The following is a 20,386-nucleotide window of genomic DNA, read 5'->3' on the forward strand; positions in this document are numbered from 1 at the left end:
TTTTTTATGTTTTTTCTAGATAAATCGTAGGTAGCTCATAGTCTTATCATAGTCTAAACAAAAAGAACCAGCACTCTCCGAGAATTTAAATTTTAACACGTAGTATCGAATCAATAATTTCTAAACTAAACTAAGTAGGATCTGGACTACATAGCTATGTGGTGGGCCCGCCGAGTGTACTACACTTTTAGATTAGAAAATTTAAAATAATAATAATAATAATAATAATAATAATAATAAAGGAGAAAAAGAATCGTCATATTACATATGTTTGAGTTGGATCCGGAAACGGAGTTGTTCTTGGGAGTACGGATCCCCAAGGACTAGTGTGGGATCCACACGTGTCCCCCATTGAGCCGGCAAGCGTGGGCCCGGTCCTGCCCCCGGCTCACTGGGCAAGACCGGTCTAGGCGGACACAGGCTCTGAAGAACCCCCCCCTCTCTTCTCCTGACGCCTCACCTGCAGACCAGACTCACGTCCCATTCCCGTTTACGGTTTCCCCTCTTCCCTAACCCCGGTTAGCAGTTTTGCCCCAATCCTAACCGGACGCCAGATGGATTTAAGTTATAGTTTAATGTCTTTACCCCTCCACCTCACTGCCACGTCCGCACGTGCTCTGTCGTGCCCCCATTGGTTGACGACTTCTTTTTACAAAACTAGCCCTACCCCTATATTTAATCCAAACTTTGGATTAAATTGTACGGACTTTCAGATGGAGGGTCAACGTTTTCTCACGGACCTCTCCTCTCTGAGTAAATTATTGAATAGTTTAAAACAAATTATAGATTAAAAAAATTAATATTTTATAGTACATTTTCATCCATTCATAAATAAATTATAAAAATTGAAAATAACATATAGTATTATTAAAATAAATAAATTAACACAAAGTTAAGTATCACTAAGAGAAAAAAAATTGGACAAAAAACTTTTAAATTTAAATTTAGAGGATATATTGTCTTTTTTTTTGTAATTTTGATAAAATCTTATTGGTAAAAAATAATTGTTTCGTATCTTCGCAAAGTTATCACATTCTAAATTATTTTATTTTTATTTTGCCTATATATTAATTTCTTATTTGAGATCTGATTAAACTTCGATCAAATTTATTATATTTATTTTCTCAATGACATATTGTAAGTCTAAAATAAATTATTAATTATAAAATTGAATAGTTCTGCGTGTTTTAACAATAAGACATTAAATATTTGAATATTTTTGATAAAATAGATAAAATCTTCTTTTTGTTTAATAAAGTACTTTCAACACTTTTCTTAGAGGTTGGGGGGAGGGTAGTTTGGTCAACAACTAGATGGTTGACGCGTGAATCGAACGGTCCACGAGGTCGTCTTTGTGGTCGTGTCGGAAAGAGACCAAAAGTCGAATCGCGTCATTTCGATGAGGTCATGAACTAATGATGAGATTATGACGAAGGATTTAAGTTAAAATACCTTGTGACCTTTTCATTTTGTTTTTAATGGATCAAAACATAGTCACATTACGAATATCTAATATTCTATTACTGAAGAATTAATATATATATATATATATATATATATAATACCTCTCTCTTTTGACCTCAATAAATATAAAATTATTTTGCATCTAAAGTTAGTTTAACTTGTCTGTATAATAATAAGATATTAAAAGCAAGATGCGAGGCCAAATAAATAAATTTCCTATATATTAGGATATGAATGATAATAAAAATAATAATATTTTTGGTAAACTTTTATTTTTCTATATAGATTACCGAAGATTTTGTTGATAAAAAATGAGAGGAAAGGAAATTGTGATTGTTTTCTAAAGAAGCCACTTCTAATCAATATTAAAAGTTTTGAATAGAGATAGATAGTGATAGTAATTAGTGACTACATGCAGTATATAAAGATAAAAAGTGTCTCCATCACTTTAAGAGATGAAGTGAGTGATTTTAATAAAGCAAAAAAAAATTTGAGTTGTCAATTTACTTTTCTTATCTAAACACTATAAAGTGGGGAATTTTTGAAAAATAGTCACTTTCTCTGTTCTTATTCTCTAGTAACTAATCTTTACACCTAATTACTATAGAAATATTTTTAAATAATAAATATATATACATGGAGATTATATTTTATATTTTACTCCGTTGTAACTTCCGAATAGACTGAAGTACAGTTATTATAATTTTAAATATACTTAATTAAATGAGAGATCGAATTTAAAAACTTAAAACAGAGTTGTGGAGGCCTTATTAACTTCTTAATTATATATAAAATAATACCGATCAAATTTGAGATAATAAATATATAAATATAGGTATGTTTTTTATTATTTTTTTATTATCTCAAATCTAATCGATATTATTTTAAATAAATTTAATTAATTATTTAAAAAATATCTATAGCAAAGATTTTTAGATTCAACCTTTACTTTAGTCAAATATATATATATATATATATATATATATATATATATATAAGCCACGTGGCAGGATGCGAAAGTAAAAGTACGACGGAGTAGGTAAAGCAAGGGTGGAGGATCCACCGTCCGATCCGTTGAACCGGGCCGATTCAGTCGAGTCCGGTCCGACAGTAAACCAATGCCCGTCACTATTCCTAACCAAATAGACGGGCGCCACGTCGGCTGGTGCGGCAGAGGGGTAAGTGGGAAGGTGGGATGGTGAGGACCACCACCGACAGGTGTCCCTGAGAGGGGGTGTGTGTTTGGAAGTGGGTGGGGTCCCCACAAATTGGACGGTCCACATGAGCCCAGTGGGCACTGCGTGGCTCAGAGGGAGCTCTTTAGCTCTGGGTGAGCAGAGGGCGGCCGTCCTTTCGGTGCGATTGGATCGACGTAGTGGGCTTAAGTTGGCAAATGTGCCCAAGAATCTACACCCGTTTCGAGATTGTACTAACTAACCCAAATACAACCCCACCCCTTGCCAAATATTTTAAATTTTCTCTTTTAAGTCATTTATTACATATTACTTTCTATATTTTATTTATTTTATCATTCACTCCCGTCCTCCTTAAGAAGTTTGTAAACTAATCCCTCCTTTTTTTTCGGTAATTTTTATTTAACAAATTAATATTATTTTAAACTAACTAATATTAACTAAATTAGTAAAGTATTCTCACCTCTTTAACCCTCCGTAGTCTTCTCGTCTTTCACCTAACTCTCCTCCTCTTTTTCTTTTTCCCCCTCCTCTACTTATCTATCATGCAAAAATGGAAAAAAATGAAGGGATAAAAGAGACAGAGATAATTTAAGTATTATATAAATTAAATAGTTACTATTTTATAATAGAAATTTTTTTTATTGGTATTATTTACGTTAACTCTGAGTATTAAATAAAAATTATAAAAAAAATGTAAGAGTCAAGTTATAAAATCTTTAAATGCGAAATATGAATTACAAAATAAATAAATATAAGATATAATTTATAAAATTTACTTTTTAAATTTATAAAATAAAGACTCACACGTATTTTAACTTTATTTTATTATCGTTCACACCTTATCAAAAACATCAGTTTATTGTATGAATAGGCGATTTGCACATTAAACTAAATATAATTTATGTTTTCCCATTTCTATCTATTTTAGTTTTAATTTGCAGCTTCACTACTTTTCTTTTAAAATATTAAATTAAAAGAATTTATGAGAGTAAATTAAAGAGGATTTAACAAGCTTTCAATATATGTAAAATAATACGGATTAAGATTCATACGGATAAATATATGTTGTTAAATGTTGTAATCCATTGTTATAGAAAAACATATATTTATTTAATATTTTAATCATATATTTAGATAAATATTATTAGTAGGCATATGCTAAGCCCGGTCAAGAAACTATGGGTCAACTCTCTCAATTTAACAGCCCATTGGGCTATAAACATGCACAATTTAACTCAGCGAGGTTCTTCAAGCCCTTATTTTCGTCCGATGCTAACCTCAGAACTTGATTAATTAGTCTTAATTTTTTAAAAAATAAACTTAATTAGATACGAAAAATATGTTTGATTACTGAACCAGTTCAGCGAAGTCTCTGAACTTAAACAACGCCGGAGATCTCGGCATAACACTAGATAAATATCAAAATGTGAGTATCCCTAAATAATATACTTTGCTTCAATGAAGCTTGGGGTAGTTTTTGATGGGCAAGTCTTTTGTAGTTCCCTAGCAAAAAGATGGAACTGACAAGGTGCGGCCAAAGGAGTGCATCAGGAGGGAGAGCAGCGAGTCAGAGAGGAGTGACCACCACCTTCTTCCCCTCTCCCTCTGCTCCTCTGTCTTGTGCTTTAATGGGCTCAGTAGCCCCTCTTCTTCCCCAAGATACATTTGCTGAGTCCCATATAATTGGTGTACTTCCTGATAGCATTCAAAGATTTTCACTATTTTAAGTCTGCCCTTAGATTTGTTATTTTTAACACGTGTGCTTGAAGTTTTAGTAAGTTGATATAGAAATTTGATAAACTTTTTAGTTGATTTAAAAATTTCAATATAATGTAATCAAATTGCACTTTTTTACTATTTCCCTTTTGAATTTAACATGCATAAAGGATTAAATTATTCATTGGACCAGCATTGGGTCAGATCTCGGCCCATATTGCGGCCCATCTAACCCTTGCAGTTGCTCTTTGTTTCTCGACTCAAATTGGATCCAATCACCTTTTTTTTCTTGGGCCTAATGGGCCATAACCACAACATTAGAATAACTATAATAGTCGATATATTTTTATAACTAACCAATTAGTTATAAAAATAATTTTCACCTCTTAATAAATTAAAGGGTATATAAGGCATTTCACATATGTGACTAGATTAACCGATAATTGCTTATCCTTGTAACCGTTTCCTTAATAATAGGAGTGCAAACTTCTATAAATTTATTATTATTTTTATTTAGTATTATTTAGTTTCCGATTAATTTTATTTAGTATTATTTAATTTCAACCGTTCGAGTAGGAGAGAGAAATGAATAATTCTTTATTATTTTCCAAACAACATGCAAAGGTGACAAAAATAATACCCAGCCAGTGGTTTTATAAGATCACAACCTCTCTACTGTCACTGTTACAGTTGCAAGTTGCAACTACTCCCATTTGTAGTTTGGGCAATGACACAAGGGGTAGGTAGTAGTTTCTTCATTAAAGTTATTCCAACAATATCTTAAAAGAGAATGGTTTGCCATTAAATCTACAGCCTAGCTGATGGAAAAAAAGCATTACATCCTCTGCTTTGATTGCTGACAAAGTACTATTCACTTTTAGAATTAGAACAAAAGAGAACTAAAGATTAACAGAAATAATGTGGTCTTTTTATTTATAAATTGAAATCTTGTCATGCTGCTTACTCTATTTATAGATCCAAATCTTAGCATTTTAGTGGTAAAAATGATACAAATATACTTATCCAAAATGAATATATGCATACGAGAATAATATGATTTTATTTTAATGACAGTCACATAAGTATTCAAAGAATTAATTACTGGAAGGTATAATGAAATTGCTCTTAATCTTGCTCGATTTGCTGTTAAAAATTATTCCTGTAAGTTTTAGATCATACCTGAGCGAGATCTTATGAGTAATCTTGTTTATTAATAAACTTAGTATATATGCAGGCTTTCTCCTTTAAAAAAAAGAAAAAAGAAAAACTATAGTAATTCAATCAGTCTACAGTTAAATTGATGGAGTTTTAATATTTAGTCAGAAAAAGGTATCTATATAGAAACAAAACTAGAGTTGGGTCTTTGCACTAAAAATTATTGAGTTAGTTCAGCATTAATTTTGATTCTACGAACCAGTGTTCCAAAGCCATTCTCCAATCTATATTCATTAAGCTACACTTTTTTATTCTCGATTAAATTTCTGCAACTAAACTTTTAATTTTTTGATTATTTTTTTACTTTCATTGCTAATAGGATTAGAAATCTTTTGCAGCCCCTACTGCAGAAACTTCGTACAAAATTAAGATGATTGGCACCATCCAAGAAAATAGACAGCATTTGACTGAGATATAGACATAATAATTATAGAAAACTAGTATCAAGTAAATAACGATACAATCACTCATGCTAAAACGAAATAGAAACAAATCTTCCTCTTGGCAACACAACGAAGCACAACATGAGGTCAGTGGGTCTATTGCATGTAACTCCATCAAGCTCACAGATGATCTAACACCACAATCTGCTAGCAAACCAAAACAATTAACACAAATATCAGAAGAATAAATTAATAACCATCACAATCAATAATCTACACTCGCATCAACAAAAGAAAGGCTCCAGCAATGCAGACTATGGAAAAGAAAATAAAACTTTAGCAGCAAAACTTACTAGGGTCAACTGAGAAGAAATCCATGCTTTGATAGGCTTTGTTTATTACTTTGAAAGATGGATTGGTCCAGCATATTTTCATCCAGCAGTGTGATATTTTTTTGTTTGTTTGTTTGTTTGATCTCCCACTTATGGTGGCCAACTTGGAAAGAAAAAAATTTATGTGTATAAGGTCTTGGTGGGCTTCTCTTTAAAATTTAGATAAGAGCAGTTGTTCATACGTTACAATCATATGAATGCTATGAGGAGTTATATCCTTGCATGTATCTAGTCACTGGAACTAATTGGACAATAGTAGTGACACACATCTAACTACGTTGACAAGGATGACTCTATTCTTTTGCCTATCCTATTGTAATATTTATATGTATATATGATTGGATCTATACTATAGTAAGATTAAAGGAGATGGAAAATCTATTGTACATGCATGTGGATCTAGCTAGTCACTATTATGAACTTAGACTAGAGCTTAAGTTAATTAAAACCTATTTATAGGGTTTCTAATTCTTAAAGTTCATTTTCCTCTAACATTTATCAGCAATAATGACTCCAAGCCCTCAATGTACTGTTTCTATATTTTTCTTAAAACCAAATTTAAATTAAACTCAACCTGAAAGTAAACAAACGAAACTTGAATATTCTTTTCTCCGTTATGAATGAGTGATGAATTAGTTAATCGTATGGTTAATTACACTTATTTTTTTAATATACATTAATATTTTTTTTACCAATCTAAGAAACGTCTTATTTATTTGTTCTTAATTGATGAGTTTATGTAATTAATAATTTTTTTTTATAGAATATACATAAAACACTGTTATTATTATTTAATTATATCACGTGAAATTGTCATCTAAAAAGAAAAAGTAAAATGTACACGTTTGAATGCCGAATTACGTGGTAAATCCTCACATTTACAACAAACACAGTTACCAAATGTGTAGCATTTTTTCTCATCCTCTTTGCGTGATGAATTTAGTTATCGACAACAAATCAATTCTATAATCAGCTTTTAGATATGGACGGAAATATTTATTTCAATCCCGATCAACATCTCATCTTTACCCTATCTATCCCTATCAAAATAAAAGCCCCATCAACACCACCTCTTTGTCTTAAATTAATAGGACTCAATTACTAAACTATATCAATCATATATCTCCGCTCCTATATTTTATTTTATTTTTATAATATCTATTATAAATTGATAGAACTTAATTACTAAACTACAGGTGCTCCTGCATCCTAACTAACTTTGATACATCGTGATCAAAATCGGATTACATCTCCTGTGATCATGCCACTGGTTATTGATAAACGTATTTGGATCTTAGATTCACGGGTTGTCTGACGTGAAGCCAATCTGTGATCTTAAAAGAGATATAAAATTTTCCAACATCCCCCGTAACAAGTAGTAGCATCTGCCCAAGTGCCGCTAAATTCCAAACAAAACGACAAACTATGAAAGCTATGCATGACACCTGTGCGTGTACCAAATTCATCTGATCATCATACAATCAGAACTACTATCACTATTCACCCAATGACAGCTGGCCAAGTTTCAGCCGTACAGAAATGTATACAATCTGATTTGGAGAGAATCCCCTCCCTGCTCTCCGAACTTCACTCGGCACTCCCGATCTCCACTCTTTCGTGGTTTCGCTTCCCCTGTTTCCGCCCCCAGTTAAACTTTTTCTTCCCTTTATATAAATTTAATTATAAAAAACCCCCTCGCTCGAATCTTTTCTTCTATTTAAACCCCTCCTCCTCCTCTCCAAGCCCTTCGGATTTCACGCCTCAATCTCTCCATATCCGAATCGGAAAAGGTAACCCTTGTAATCCCATTATCTCTCTTTCTCGTCTCTTAGATCTAGATCTGATTCGTTCCTCCTCTCCAGATCGTTCCGATCTCGCCATGGATCTCACCGATCCGAAGATCTTGCCCGCCGTGGTCGCCTTCGTCGCCACCGCCATCTTCCTTAAGATTCTCGTCGGCCTCTTCGGCCGGGGATCCAACCAACGGCTTCCGCCGGCGGTCAGTTCGTTTCCGGTGATCGGGGGTCTGCTCCGCTTCATGAAAGGACCGGTTGTGATGATCAGGGAAGAGTACAGGAAGCTTGGGAGCGTGTTTACTGTGAGTATTGTTAATAGGAAGATCACGTTCTTTATCGGGCCGGACGTGTCGGCGCATTTCTTTAAGGCGCCGGAGTCGGAGATGAGCCAGCAGGAAGTGTATCAATTTAATGTGCCGACGTTCGGGCCCGGGGTGGTGTTTGACGTGGATTACTCGGTGAGGCAGGAGCAGTTTAGGTTCTTCACTGAGGCGCTTAGGGTGACGAAGCTGAGGAGCTATGTCGATCAGATGGTCGTCGAGGCTGAGGTAAATTTGATTGGTTTTGTTTGTTCTAGAGTAAATTTTAGATTTTGTTCTAGCGGTAAATTTGATTGGTTTTGTTTGTTCTAGAGTAAAGTTTAGATTTTGGAAGGATTTAACATGAAAAGAAGCTATTTTTCTGTCAAATATGCAAGATTTATATGGTGGTGTTGTCTGTGTACATGGGGCTATCTATCATAGGAAAGGGGGGATAATGATGCTTTTAAGATACGGAATTAATAAATCTGGACTGCATGTTGATTCCTACATTGTCCATATGCTCATCGAGATTATTTTCCCATAAGCTGTAAACTTCTAAAGGTCGGAATGCCTCCGCAACATTCAAACAACTAAATTATGAATTCAAGATTTTGAATAGGCAAAGTTTTAAAGTTGTTTTACTTGATATGGGATGAATTCTATTTTAAAAATATCATCATCATTTGTTGCACTAAATTTGTTTGGCTTCGTGGAGATGAGTTATTTAGGGTGGTAGTAATGCAAACATCATCGATATGCACTTCAATTTACAAATATCAGATGATTTGAACCTTCCAACTCTCTTTGCATATATTTAAGTAATGACATGTAGTGTTAATGCCATCTTTCTGTTAGATTAGCGTTTTTTATGCATATGTATAGGTACGAGAAAGTTTTTGTTTATTTTAATTGTTCTTCATAGGAACATAGTCTTTAGAGTTATTTGATCAGACTCCTGGGTGTTACTGAGTCAATATGTCTGATATTGTGCAGAATATATAGCAATGACTTGTTTCATTTTGCTTCGGCTGAGGGGAGAGTGATATATATGATGTTGATTATGCAAATCCATAATTATTAGCTGCTGTAATATATGCAATATATGAAATTATCAGCCCCATCATCTATTTGGCTATTCATCTTCTCATGACATTTGAACTGCTTGAGATACAACGTAATGATCTATTTTACTCTAAACTTGGTTGATTATAACATTATATCTTTGACTTTCTGAGTTCAACTGGGGAGTTATACTGAAATTCATTTTGCATGGACTTTACCAGTTCTTATCGATATACCTGCAGGTGTACTACACATCTAGTCAAATGATTAATTTCGTCATATTACAGGAGACTCGTAGTGACTTTTGAACTAAGTCCACCTGTAATTAATTATTTTGTAGGTGCAATTGCCAGAATAGATAATTGAGAAATCTTTATTCTAAAACTTGGTTGATTATAATATTATATCGTTGACCTTTTGAGTTCAACTGGTGAGGTATATTGAAATTCATTTTGGCTGAAACTTTACCAGTTCCTGTCAATAAACCCGCAGGAGTACTACACATCTAGTCAAGTGGTAAATTTTGTCATATTACAGGAGACACGTACTGACTTTTGAACTACGTCAACCTGTAACTAATTATTTTTGAGACAATTGCCATAATGTATAATTGAGAAAATCTTTATTTTCTGTAAGAAATATTCTGTTTTGATGTTCTTGTGGATAGGATTAAGACCTCTTCTTTTCTGTGACCCTGTTATCATTGTGATTAGCAATGCATGATGTCTCAGTAATGTAGTGATGTCTTAAGAGTGATCTCATATCTGGAACTTGTATGCATTTTGTAGGACTACTTCTCTAAGTGGGGAGAGAGCGGCACAGTGGATTTAAAGTATGAGCTGGAGCACCTCATCATACTGACTGCAAGTCGATGCTTGCTAGGTAGGGAGGTGAGAGACAAGCTATTCGATGACGTCTCTGCTCTCTTTCATGACCTCGACAATGGCATGCAACCCATCAGTGTCATCTTCCCCTACCTCCCCATCCCTGCTCACCGCCGTCGTGACAAGGCACGTGCCAGGATCGCTGAGATCTTCTCCACCATTATCAAATCCCGCAAGAGCTCTGGTCAGTCTGAGGAAGACATGCTGCAGTGCTTCATTGATTCGAAGTACAAGGATGGTCGCCCCACAACTGAAGGAGAGGTCACTGGACTTCTCATCGCTGCTCTATTTGCTGGACAGCACACTAGTTCTATTACCTCAACATGGACGGGAGCTTACCTCTGCCGTTTTAAGCAGTACCTTGTTGCTGCTGTCGAGGAGCAAAAGGAGTTGCTGAAGAAACACGGGGATAAAATCGACCACGACATCTTGTCAGAGATGGATGTTCTCTATCGCTGCATCAAGGAAGCTCTAAGGCTCCACCCTCCATTGATCATGTTGCTTCGCCATTCTCACAGTGATTTCACTGTCAAGACGAGGGAAGGGAAAGAGTACGACATCCCAAAGGGCCACATTGTTGCCACCTCGCCAGCCTTTGCAAACCGCCTGCCGCATATCTACAAGGATCCTGATAACTACGACCCTGACAGGTTTGCACCTGGGAGAGAGGAGGACAAGGCTGCTGGAGCCTTCTCCTACATCGCCTTCGGCGGTGGCAGGCATGGTTGCCTCGGAGAGCCGTTCGCTTACCTGCAAATAAAGGCCATCTGGAGCCATTTGTTGAGGAACTTTGAGTTTGAACTGATCTCCCCTTTCCCTGAGACTGACTGGAACGCCATGGTGGTTGGGGTCAAGGGTGAAGTCATGGTGCGCTACAAGCGCCGAAGGCTGACTGTCGACTGACAGACTGTTGCCTGATCCTAACCAAACGTTCCTGTGTGTCAAGCCCTATTTATTCTTGCAGATTCCTTTTGCACTGGAAAATGTGGTGTTTAGCATTGAGAGTACGCTTCTTTGTAGCTTTTTTCCTTCATTCAGGAAGTGTAGTATGGCTTTTGTGTTATTTATGTAGTCTGGCAGTTTGCAGCTATCTCTACTTTGTTTGGTTATCACTGATGGATGTATATTTCAGCTGAAGGTATTTAATTTTCCTATCTCCTTTGTGATATGTTCATCAGAATTCAACCTGGGATGTAAAATTTAACCCCCGTTTAACCGTGAAATAGGAATAAGCTTACTTTAAAATAAGCCTCCTTATTCTGGTATTAATAACTAAATAATATTTTATTTTATTTTAGTGTATTAATTTAACATTCTCTCTCATCTTATTTTATATAATTTTTTAAAAATTATTTATTAATAGTCTAAGATAATTATTTTACTTTTTGAGATGATAACACATAAATACTCGTGTGTGTATTCCTTCGCATAAAGGGTTATAATCCGGTATACCCTAGAATGGGGGAAAATTTGTAAATATTATTTATCACGGGCTCAAGAGTATTTTTAAAACATCACAAATTCTTAATATTTTTATATTAATTTTATTGTCACATGAAATATAATTATTACTTTTTATACTAGTATTGAACTAGATATTATAATAGTTTATACTAGTATTAGCTCTCTTCTTCTAGTATTAAAAATTAAAATAATTATACCTACTCTATTCTTATTCCACAAGTAAACATTGCCTTTAGTTCTTTTGAAAATAAGTTCATGTTCATCTATTATTACACAAGTTTGCTGAAAGCACGAAACTATGCATGTTTTACTCTATTTTTTCCGGGAGTCGAGTGTATAAAAATAAATAAATCAAATCTTTTTGTAATTATTTGCAAGCCCTTTAGAGTATTCAAATTAATTTAGGTTGATGTTCACATGACATCCATTCAATGTAGTTGTGTGCTATTATTTGTCATCAAGATTACACAATTGACAGCTCCCATACCATCAGATTTAGGCTATTTAGCTATAGCGCCTTTTTTCCTTTTTCTTTTTCCAAAGACAAACTATGATCTCATCCACCCAACTTATCTTCCATATTGGTACTTGAATCTGGATCGAGAAAATTCTTCAAGTATATATGGTAATATATAGAATGTGTACTTGATGCTGACTAAATCTACACTTCACGTTAAAATGGTAGAAGCTCCGAATATTACGAATACAGGAGGGAAGTGAAACTTAAAGAAGATTAATGGAAGAGAGAGAGAGAGAGAGAGAGCTAAAACAAGCAAACCGACCAAGAACCACGCAAGTTTCTGAATTGCAAATCACACGCAACTGGCATAAGAGATCATCTGAGAAGGGGGTAGAACACATCAGTAAGTGATGAACTTGGTGTCAGGAAGATCCAAATCCAAAATGAATTATGCCATCAATGGTATCATTCTCAGATAAAACTATGAATTCAGCGAACTGCAATTTGAAAAACATATCGCTACCTCTCATCAGTAAAAGAATACAGTAGAGTTGAACTGTTAGTGGCAAGATAATATCACCCACAGATCCTTGTGCAAAGACATTGGTTCACTTGGAAATTTAGAATACTAAATGTTCCTTTAGCATGATGTACAAAAAAATGCAGAAGATTTAAGTTGTTCATGAAGAACTAACACTATGAGACAGAACATAATACTGTCATAACTGACTAGCCTAGTATATTTGCATCTCAATCCCATTAGAGGGTACCAAAATCCCTTCACATGGATGCCATCAAGTTTGTTAACCTCATTCTCTCAATCCCTATCTTGCTTACAACTTGTCAACTTCTCAGAAAATTTCCCTATTATATTGTCTTCCTTTAGCTCTTCTTAGAAAATTTAAGAGAAGGATGACAGAGACCAGTTGATACATTATGCCACCATTTCATATTTATTGAACCTGCTAGGAGTTGCATCTTAAGAAATGTTAGGCGTTTATTTGAGTGGCTCATAACACTTTTGATTCAGAGATCATTGAACTCCACATTGTATTGAAGGATGTGTCTTTGTATTGGGATTGTGGTAGGAGAAAGTCCTCCTAGAAACCATACTTGAGAGCATTCGAGTTGTGGTTGATAAATTTTAAGCAATATGGTTAGTTGCATTCATTAATTAGTGGTGGATTTAGAAATCAAAGTGATATGATATAGCAACCAACTTGATAGGAGAATAAGCTACTAAAAATTAAGTATAATTCGAGCTTTTAAAGTGGAATGAGGTGCACTAAGTTTGCACCCTTAATCTCTTATTCAACTTCAAGTGGAATGTGGGCTCACAAATTACATTTAATGAATCCTATCCAATGCATTAAAGAGATTCTTTACTACTCCAACCATCCTGCCTATTGTCAGAGTGCTCGAATGAAAGCCGATAATCTGCATCCCTGGCCGCAGGAATTTCATTCAGTCAAGTAGTTGGAAAATTTTCTACTCAATCAGGCAGCTAACACCACTGCAGTTGACTAAATGCAAGAAGTTATAAGAGTATAAATTGGAAAAAGACTCTGGAGCACAAGTTCATGCCACCAATATTAATGCTGAACCAACTCAAAAGTGAGTGTAAAAGAGTGACCTCGATTGTCAGCCATTCAAATGGAAGGACAAAGAACAAGAAGCACAGACCACAAAAATCTCTCTCTATATATGTATGTCTCATACAAACATGAGCAATTCAAACATCTCACTACTTGAGCAAATGGGTCTTCTTCTTCTTCTACCTTTGCTCTTGTTGCTCTGGTCTGTGGAGAGAAGTGATGGGTCTATTGCAGCATATGGAAAGCCACCCAGTTGTGATAAATTGGAGTGCCCTTCATACCAAGTAGTTCATTACCAAGATGGTCTAGAGATTAGGAGCTATAAGAAGGCAATCTGGATGTCTACTCCACTTGTAAACTCTAGCTCTTTCATGACTGCAGTAGATTCAGGCTTTATGAGGTAATCTCTCTTCACCTTCGCTACCTTCTTCTCTGCGGCAATGCATACATAGTTCCTAGAACAAGCAAATGGTAGCAAGATTATTCTTTTAGCTCACATATTGCAAATTTTCTTGTTGTCATGCATGTTAGCCTCTTCAACTACATCCAAGGGAACAACAAGCAAAATGCGAGGATCGAGATGACTGCACCGGTCCTGATTGACGTCCACCCATCAGAAGGCCCCTTCTGCAACTCATCGTTTGTCGCTCGATTCTTCGTGCCGCAGAAAAACCAAAACAATCCTCCTCTCTCAGACCAAGTCCACCCTGAGATTTGGCCAAAGCAAAGTTATGCTGCAGTTAGGCGATTTGGAGGATTCATGGATGACTCAAACATTGCAGCGGAGGCTGCAGCATTGAGGAAGAGCCTTGAAGGAACTCAATGGAATTCAGCTGTTGAAAAGAGTTTGATGAAGAATCCTTCAGTCTACACTGTTGCAGGATATAATTCACCATTCGAGATTGAGAACCGTGCCAATGAAGTGATGCTGTTGTTTGATATGAAAATAACGCCATAGTGTTGTTTAAAGTAGATTGTTAATGTGGTGAACTTAAGAAACCAAACTCTACTATGAAAAAGTGTGTCAAGTTCTGGTATATAAGTTTGTTGTCAATTATTTGTCAGTGTTGTTTGATGTAAATGCAACTGTTATATTATGGTTGCAAGTTGGAACAAGTTTGAGATGATGATTTAATATGAATAAAATTCAGTTGATTTCATTTAGAAATGAATTTGTGAGGACAATTGGTTCAAGAAATCCAATCAAGGGTTTTACTTTACGCTGTAGGAAGTTGTTTCATTGATGATTTGGCAAAATCTAATACTTGTTGTTGTCATCTAGATTTAACTACATTAATATACATTTACTGTATACATACAAATACAGTATGCCTAGTCTATAGAAAAAGATTACCTGAAATACAATTCATCCATATATAAGATGCCAAATCTATAGGATTTCAGGATATTGCAAGAATATGGCTGATATAACTATTACATACGGCATACGCCAAGAAATTTTAGTTTTCTAATAAGTACAAGAACTTTTCATGAACTGAAATAAGGAGCTCAATTAAGCTCAAAGAAGAAGAGAAATACAACAGCATTTTGTAATTCTATGCCCTCTTAAATCCCCCTTGATAGAAGTATCAATCATATCAACTCCTCTTTTTTTTTCAATAACCTATATTCAGTTAGAAGCATATTACAATATGGCTGATATAACTACTGCATACGGCATAAATCAAGAACTTTTAGTTTTCTAATCAGTACAGGAACTTTTCATGAACTAACATGATGAGCTCAATTAAGCTCAAACAAGAAGAGAGATACAGCAGCATTTTCTAATTCTGTGCCCTCTTAAATCCCCCTTGATAGAAGTATCAAATCATAGCAACTCTTTTTTCTCGATAATATGCTGTTTTCAGTTAGAAGCATATTACAGTGCTATACAGCATAACAACTCCAAGTAAGAAATGAAACTAGTACATCTTAATACATAACTTCACAGAATTAAGCAAAATTATCTGCTTCTACTATGGGATGCTTAGAAATTTGGAATAAATTATAGTCTTGGTAAATGATTCTTGAGTTATTCCTTCTTATGCAGAATCCTCGGGCACCAAAGTAGGAGTCATTAGCATTTGCTTCATGTTGTATTTTCTTTTTCTGGTTTCTTTTTGAGGAAATCCATGCATCCCTGACTGTAGATGATCTGCTCCCAGTAGCTGCATGTCACATCAGTACAGTTATAAAAAATAAAAGCAGCAAAGTGCCAAAGTGTATGTAAACCTGGAAGAAGACATACGGATCACAAGTACATTGCACTAGTGTTAATGCTGAACTAACATATGTAGGACCATAGGAGTGATCTTGGCCACCTAAAATAGAAGAAGTCCAGTTTGGGCATCTCTCTTTCTTCCTATAAATATATATAATTCTCTTGCAAACCTTAGCATTAATCAAATGGCTTTCCTTCTACCTTTGCTTCTATTGCTTTGGTCTGTAGAGAGAAGTGATGCATCCTATGGAAAGCCACCAAATTGTAATACATTAGAGTGCCCTTCTTACCAAGTCATTTATTACCAAGAGGATTTGGAGATTAGGAGCTATAAGAAAGATATGTGGATGTCTACTCCACCTATAAAATCTAACTCTTATAGGATTGCATCAAATGAAGGCTTCCTCAGGTAATCTCTCTTCTCTCTCTGATCAACATATTTTGGTTAACTTAGTTTATATCAGTCAATCTACTTTTAGCTCATAGATTGCAAAATATATTATTGCAATGCATGTTAGCCTCTTCTCCTACATCCAAGGGAACAACAAACAAGGAGAGAGGGTCGAGATGACGGCGCCAGTCTTGATCGACGCCTATCATTCGTCGTACATTGTTCGATTCTACTTGCCAGAGAAGTACCAACAAAGTCCTCCTGCATCTGATCAAGTATACCCAGAGATGTGGCCAAAGCAAACTTATGCCGCAGTTAGGCGATTTGGAGGATTCCTGGATGACTCAAACATCCCAGCGGAAGTTGCAGCACTAAAGAAGAGCCTCCAAGGAACTCCATGGGAGTCAGCTGTCGAGAAGAGCATGATGAACAATCCTTCAGGCTATAGTGTTGCAGGATATAATTCGCCATTCGAATTTGTGAACCGCGCCAATGAAGTGATGATATTGTTTGATATGAACTGAAGAGTCAGTAATGCAAGTAATGTTCCAATCTTGTTCTTGTCAAAATGAGTGCTTTTTTATGTAATTCCAAGTCTGAGGGACTTGTGAATGTTTATGAATATGGTTATGTAATCAGAAGAATGGTGAGATGGTTGAATAAATTGCCTTTTCTTCTTGTTGGTAATTCTCTCTTGAAATTATTATAAGTTTGGATTTAAGTCAAAATCTTAGACTCCAAGATGTTTTTTTTTTTTTAAATTTTAATTCCATTGGATCATGTTACATTAGACATCAAAAATATGAAACACTTGAAGCTTATTTGAAGTCGTTGCTGTATTCTTGAAACAGCTTCGACTTCTTAACCGATGTATCGGACGGTCCACGTTGTTGCGATTCAATGGCTCGGATTGAAGACTTTGACGATATAATTGTCACCAAATTTTCCCGCGCCAAATTTGAGCCTAATTCCATGGAATCCGGCGGCGGCGGCGGCGAGGGGGCCGACTTCGACAAGGACGAGGAGGCGGAGACGAAGGCAGATCTCCTCCGCGATCGCTTTCGTCTCTCCGTCATCTCCATCGCTAACGCCGAGGGTTCGATCCGATTCCGCCGCGATTAACACTTGTTTTCTTGTCCTCTTCCTCATCCTCTTGATTTCTTTCTCATTTGATTCCAAAGTTGGTCTCTTTTTGGGCAGCTAAGAAAGCCGGGATGGAGATCTCGGATCCCGTGGTGGCGTGCATCGCGGATCTGGCCTTCAAGTACACAGGTGGAATGATGCTGATGAAACCCTAATTCCTGTTTCGGTCATGTTTTCCAATTAAATCTTGTTCAATTTAGAGCATGGAGTTTGTCAATTAATGTTTCTTTCTTTCATGTACTATGTTTCATGTTTGCATTACTAGGGGCATCCAATCTAGTACTTCACATTGGCGTATCCATGCCGTATCCATATCCTACTTTTAAGAATTTATCGTATCCCCGTATTCCTTATCTATATCTGTGCTTCAAAGTTTTGATTTGATTAATGCCTTACTCTTTTTTTAAGTTTTACCTTCAAAATTCATGATTTGCATCACATTCTCCTTTTGTGATGAAGGCCCTAAAGACTTAAATAATGAATCATGTGAAGAAGTGGCAAAATCTTCTATCTATAAGTAGTTTCATAAGATCTTCTATTTGCATTGCCCTGTGGACTTATGAAATAATAGTACCATAGACGCATGCTTTTATGTTTTTAAGCATTTATAAGCACAGGTTGCAAAGTTGCTCTTGTGGTCAGATGGAAATTGTGTATTGCAGAACTTAATCTTATCAGAAGGATCATAATCTTAGTGTCATACACGTTAATAGCTTTTAGTTTGATGCACCTTACAAAAGGTGGTTCCTTAATTGTCAAATGATTGTGCTCCTTTGGTCTCCTCTGATGCAGATCAATTTGGAAGGATATCTGATTGTTCAGTGCATCGAATTAAGAAGATTTCAACACAAATATTTTGGAATAAATGGATAAGAATTTCTGCAATGCTGGTTCAGACAAATAATGCAAGATGTGTTGCAATTTTTGTGTCGTTCACTATTTCTGTACTGGAGATATGCAAATAAATGTTTATCTTGGAGTCTTAGATCACCTTTCTAAATAATTCTTTTTTAAAGTTTGTTAATTTAACATTCAAAAGAATCAGTATGTTGCCCAATGCCTGCCATAGCATGCGTAATTGAATTCTCTTAATTTGGAAGAATTACCAGTTAACTACAGTCTCAGTATATGACCTTGAGTTCTCATTCCTAAATGATCCTTGAGTTCTAGTTTGGTTTGGCATTACTTTTCCTTTTCCACTTTTGCGATTACTTTGATTTATGGTTGACAATGGAAGTGCCCATCTAATTACTCTTTATCTTTTTTGAGACAAATAGAACAGTTGGCAAAAGACGTAGAACTGTTTGCACAGCATGCTGGTCGTAAATCCGTGAACATGGAAGACGTTATACTATCAGGTACTACGACATTAATTTGAACTTCTGTTGTGGTATTGATCTTACTCTTGTTCTTTGTATATCTTGAAAACGGTTAATCGGTTGCCAAGAATTGTCTGTAAGTACAATCGTTCTGCGCTATTGGAAGTTGCATTTCTTTCTTGAAATGATACAATCATTTGATGGCTTTGGCATAATACAATAATACCTCAGCTCTTTCTTCTATTTACTCAATTAATAATTCCCGAATTTGATTTGTTTCAGCACATCGGAACGAGCACTTGACCAGTTTGTTGAGGTCATTTTCTCAAGAACTGAAAGGAAAGGAACCCCAAACTGAAAGGAAGAGAAAGAGATCATAAAAAAAAACAAAGATAGAGAACATCCTGGCTGGTGGCAAGTCTTCACTGTGCTTCTTCCTCATTGTAGAGGATATATTTTGCACCTTATTTGAAAAGCTTGTCATAGTGCAAGAGGCTCCTGCCAATTGGGGGTTTTCAGCATATGTTTAATTGTACCTCCTGCCAGGCCATGAAATCACTTCTTTTGTGTTGGCATGTATAGACTAATCCTGTCTTTCGGATATTATGTCGAAACCACCGCCTACAAATGCTTTTGTAGTTATGAATGTCCTTTTCTTTATCACACAGGGAGGTAAAGCTTGTCGAATTGTTAATCAGATTTACGGCGAAAACATTCTTAGGACAAACTATCAGTTTCAGTTTCTGAGGTAGTTAGATGAGTAATAGTTGGTGAATCCCAGCACAGAGTAGTATCTTGCATTCTTGTGGAAGTATACATAATATTTGTAATGTTTGGTAAAGATGCATCTTTTTTTTTCCCTTCGTACGTTTTATTAGCTTACTAATGGGAATTTAGATCAAGAAAAAATAAGTATACATAAATAAATAAAGAAAAAGAAAAACTAACCTCAAAATTAAATTAGCGGGGCATTCCGAGAATTGAACTCGGGACCTCTCGCACCCTAAGCGAGAATCATACCACTAGACCAAATGCCCATTGTACAGTCTTTCTTAAGAAATCAATATAAAAGGTAATAAATATGATTCACAGCAGCCAAAATTTTGTGGTAGATGATCTTAGTGAGATATTTAGTATCCGTCTCTAGGCCACTTCGGGTAACATTGAGCTCTCGGGCTTTGAGGAGAGCTTTTGCTTTCGAAAATAATGGGTCTGAGGCAAAGAGAGAATGATCCATAGTTATCAGAACTTGATCGAATATTGACATAGTTAGAGGTCGAGTCACTAGATTTTTAGTTTAACCACCGATGGTTCATTTAGGTGAATCGCTAACTTTTTAAAAATATTTAAATAATATATATATAGTTCTAAATAATTTGAAAT

At 35.5% G+C, this 20,386-nt stretch overlaps 3 protein-coding genes and 1 non-coding gene across 5 annotated transcripts; 3 read left to right on the forward strand and 1 right to left on the reverse strand.

Annotated features, from left to right (window-relative positions):
• The first annotated feature begins 7,943 nt into the window (after positions 1-7,943).
• LOC140797542 (obtusifoliol 14-alpha demethylase) lies at positions 7,944-11,500 on the forward strand. The gene is made up of 3 exons (XM_073151091.1): positions 7,944-8,156; positions 8,229-8,710; positions 10,315-11,500. The coding sequence occupies exons 2-3, from the start codon at positions 8,246-8,248 to the stop codon at positions 11,311-11,313; spliced, it is 1,464 nt and encodes a 487-aa protein (XP_073007192.1). The 5' UTR covers positions 7,944-8,156; positions 8,229-8,245; the 3' UTR covers positions 11,314-11,500.
• Positions 11,501-14,020: 2,520 nt separating this feature from the next.
• Positions 14,021-15,097, forward strand: LOC140798029 (uncharacterized). Its single transcript, XM_073151750.1, has 2 exons — positions 14,021-14,329; positions 14,461-15,097. Exons 1-2 carry the CDS (start codon positions 14,043-14,045, stop codon positions 14,885-14,887), a joined length of 714 nt encoding a protein of 237 aa, XP_073007851.1. The 5' UTR covers positions 14,021-14,042; the 3' UTR covers positions 14,888-15,097.
• Positions 15,098-17,507: 2,410 nt separating this feature from the next.
• Positions 17,508-19,666, forward strand: LOC140797923 (protein MHF1 homolog). Of its 2 annotated transcripts, none has more exons than XR_012110748.1 (4): positions 17,508-17,637; positions 17,742-17,813; positions 18,477-19,042; positions 19,286-19,666. XR_012110748.1 is itself a non-coding variant. In XM_073151626.1 (4 exons), the coding sequence occupies exons 1-4, from the start codon at positions 17,514-17,516 to the stop codon at positions 19,381-19,383; spliced, it is 375 nt and encodes a 124-aa protein (XP_073007727.1). In that variant the 5' UTR covers positions 17,508-17,513; the 3' UTR covers positions 19,384-19,666. The 2 variants fall into 2 exon arrangements, 1 of the variants encoding a protein (XP_073007727.1); XM_073151626.1 differs by having other exon boundaries at positions 18,962-19,042.
• A 302-nt stretch (positions 19,667-19,968) lies between these two features.
• Positions 19,969-20,040, reverse strand: TRNAP-AGG (transfer RNA proline (anticodon AGG)). The gene has a single exon. It is a non-coding gene; the product is annotated as a tRNA-Pro (tRNA).
• Positions 20,041-20,386: the final 346 nt, after the last annotated feature.

The sequence above is a fragment of the Typha latifolia genome, chromosome 11 (genome assembly GCF_019914945.1).
Source record: "Typha latifolia isolate L0001 chromosome 11, TyphaL0001v2, whole genome shotgun sequence".
Lineage (NCBI taxonomy): Eukaryota > Viridiplantae > Streptophyta > Magnoliopsida > Poales > Typhaceae > Typha > Typha latifolia.

What these genes read in the sequence shown, in the direction of transcription:
- LOC140797542 (XM_073151091.1), top strand. Translation starts at nt 8,246, where the DNA reads ATGGATCTCACCGATCCGAAGATCTTGCCCGCCGTGGTCGCCTTCGTC. An exon ending in AGATGGTCGTCGAGGCTGAG is followed by an intron (nt 8,711 to 10,314) that starts GTAAATTTGATT and finishes TGCATTTTGTAG; the next exon opens with GACTACTTCTCTAAGTGGGG.
- LOC140798029 (XM_073151750.1), top strand. Translation starts at nt 14,043, where the DNA reads ATGTCTCATACAAACATGAGCAATTCAAACATCTCACTACTTGAGCAA. An exon ending in GTAGATTCAGGCTTTATGAG is followed by an intron (nt 14,330 to 14,460) that starts GTAATCTCTCTT and finishes CATGCATGTTAG; the next exon opens with CCTCTTCAACTACATCCAAG.
- LOC140797923 (XM_073151626.1), top strand. Translation starts at nt 17,514, where the DNA reads ATGGAATCCGGCGGCGGCGGCGGCGAGGGGGCCGACTTCGACAAGGAC. An exon ending in TCTGGCCTTCAAGTACACAG is followed by an intron (nt 17,814 to 18,961) that starts GTGGAATGATGC and finishes TGAGACAAATAG; the next exon opens with AACAGTTGGCAAAAGACGTA. An exon ending in GGAAGACGTTATACTATCAG is followed by an intron (nt 19,043 to 19,285) that starts GTACTACGACAT and finishes GATTTGTTTCAG; the next exon opens with CACATCGGAACGAGCACTTG.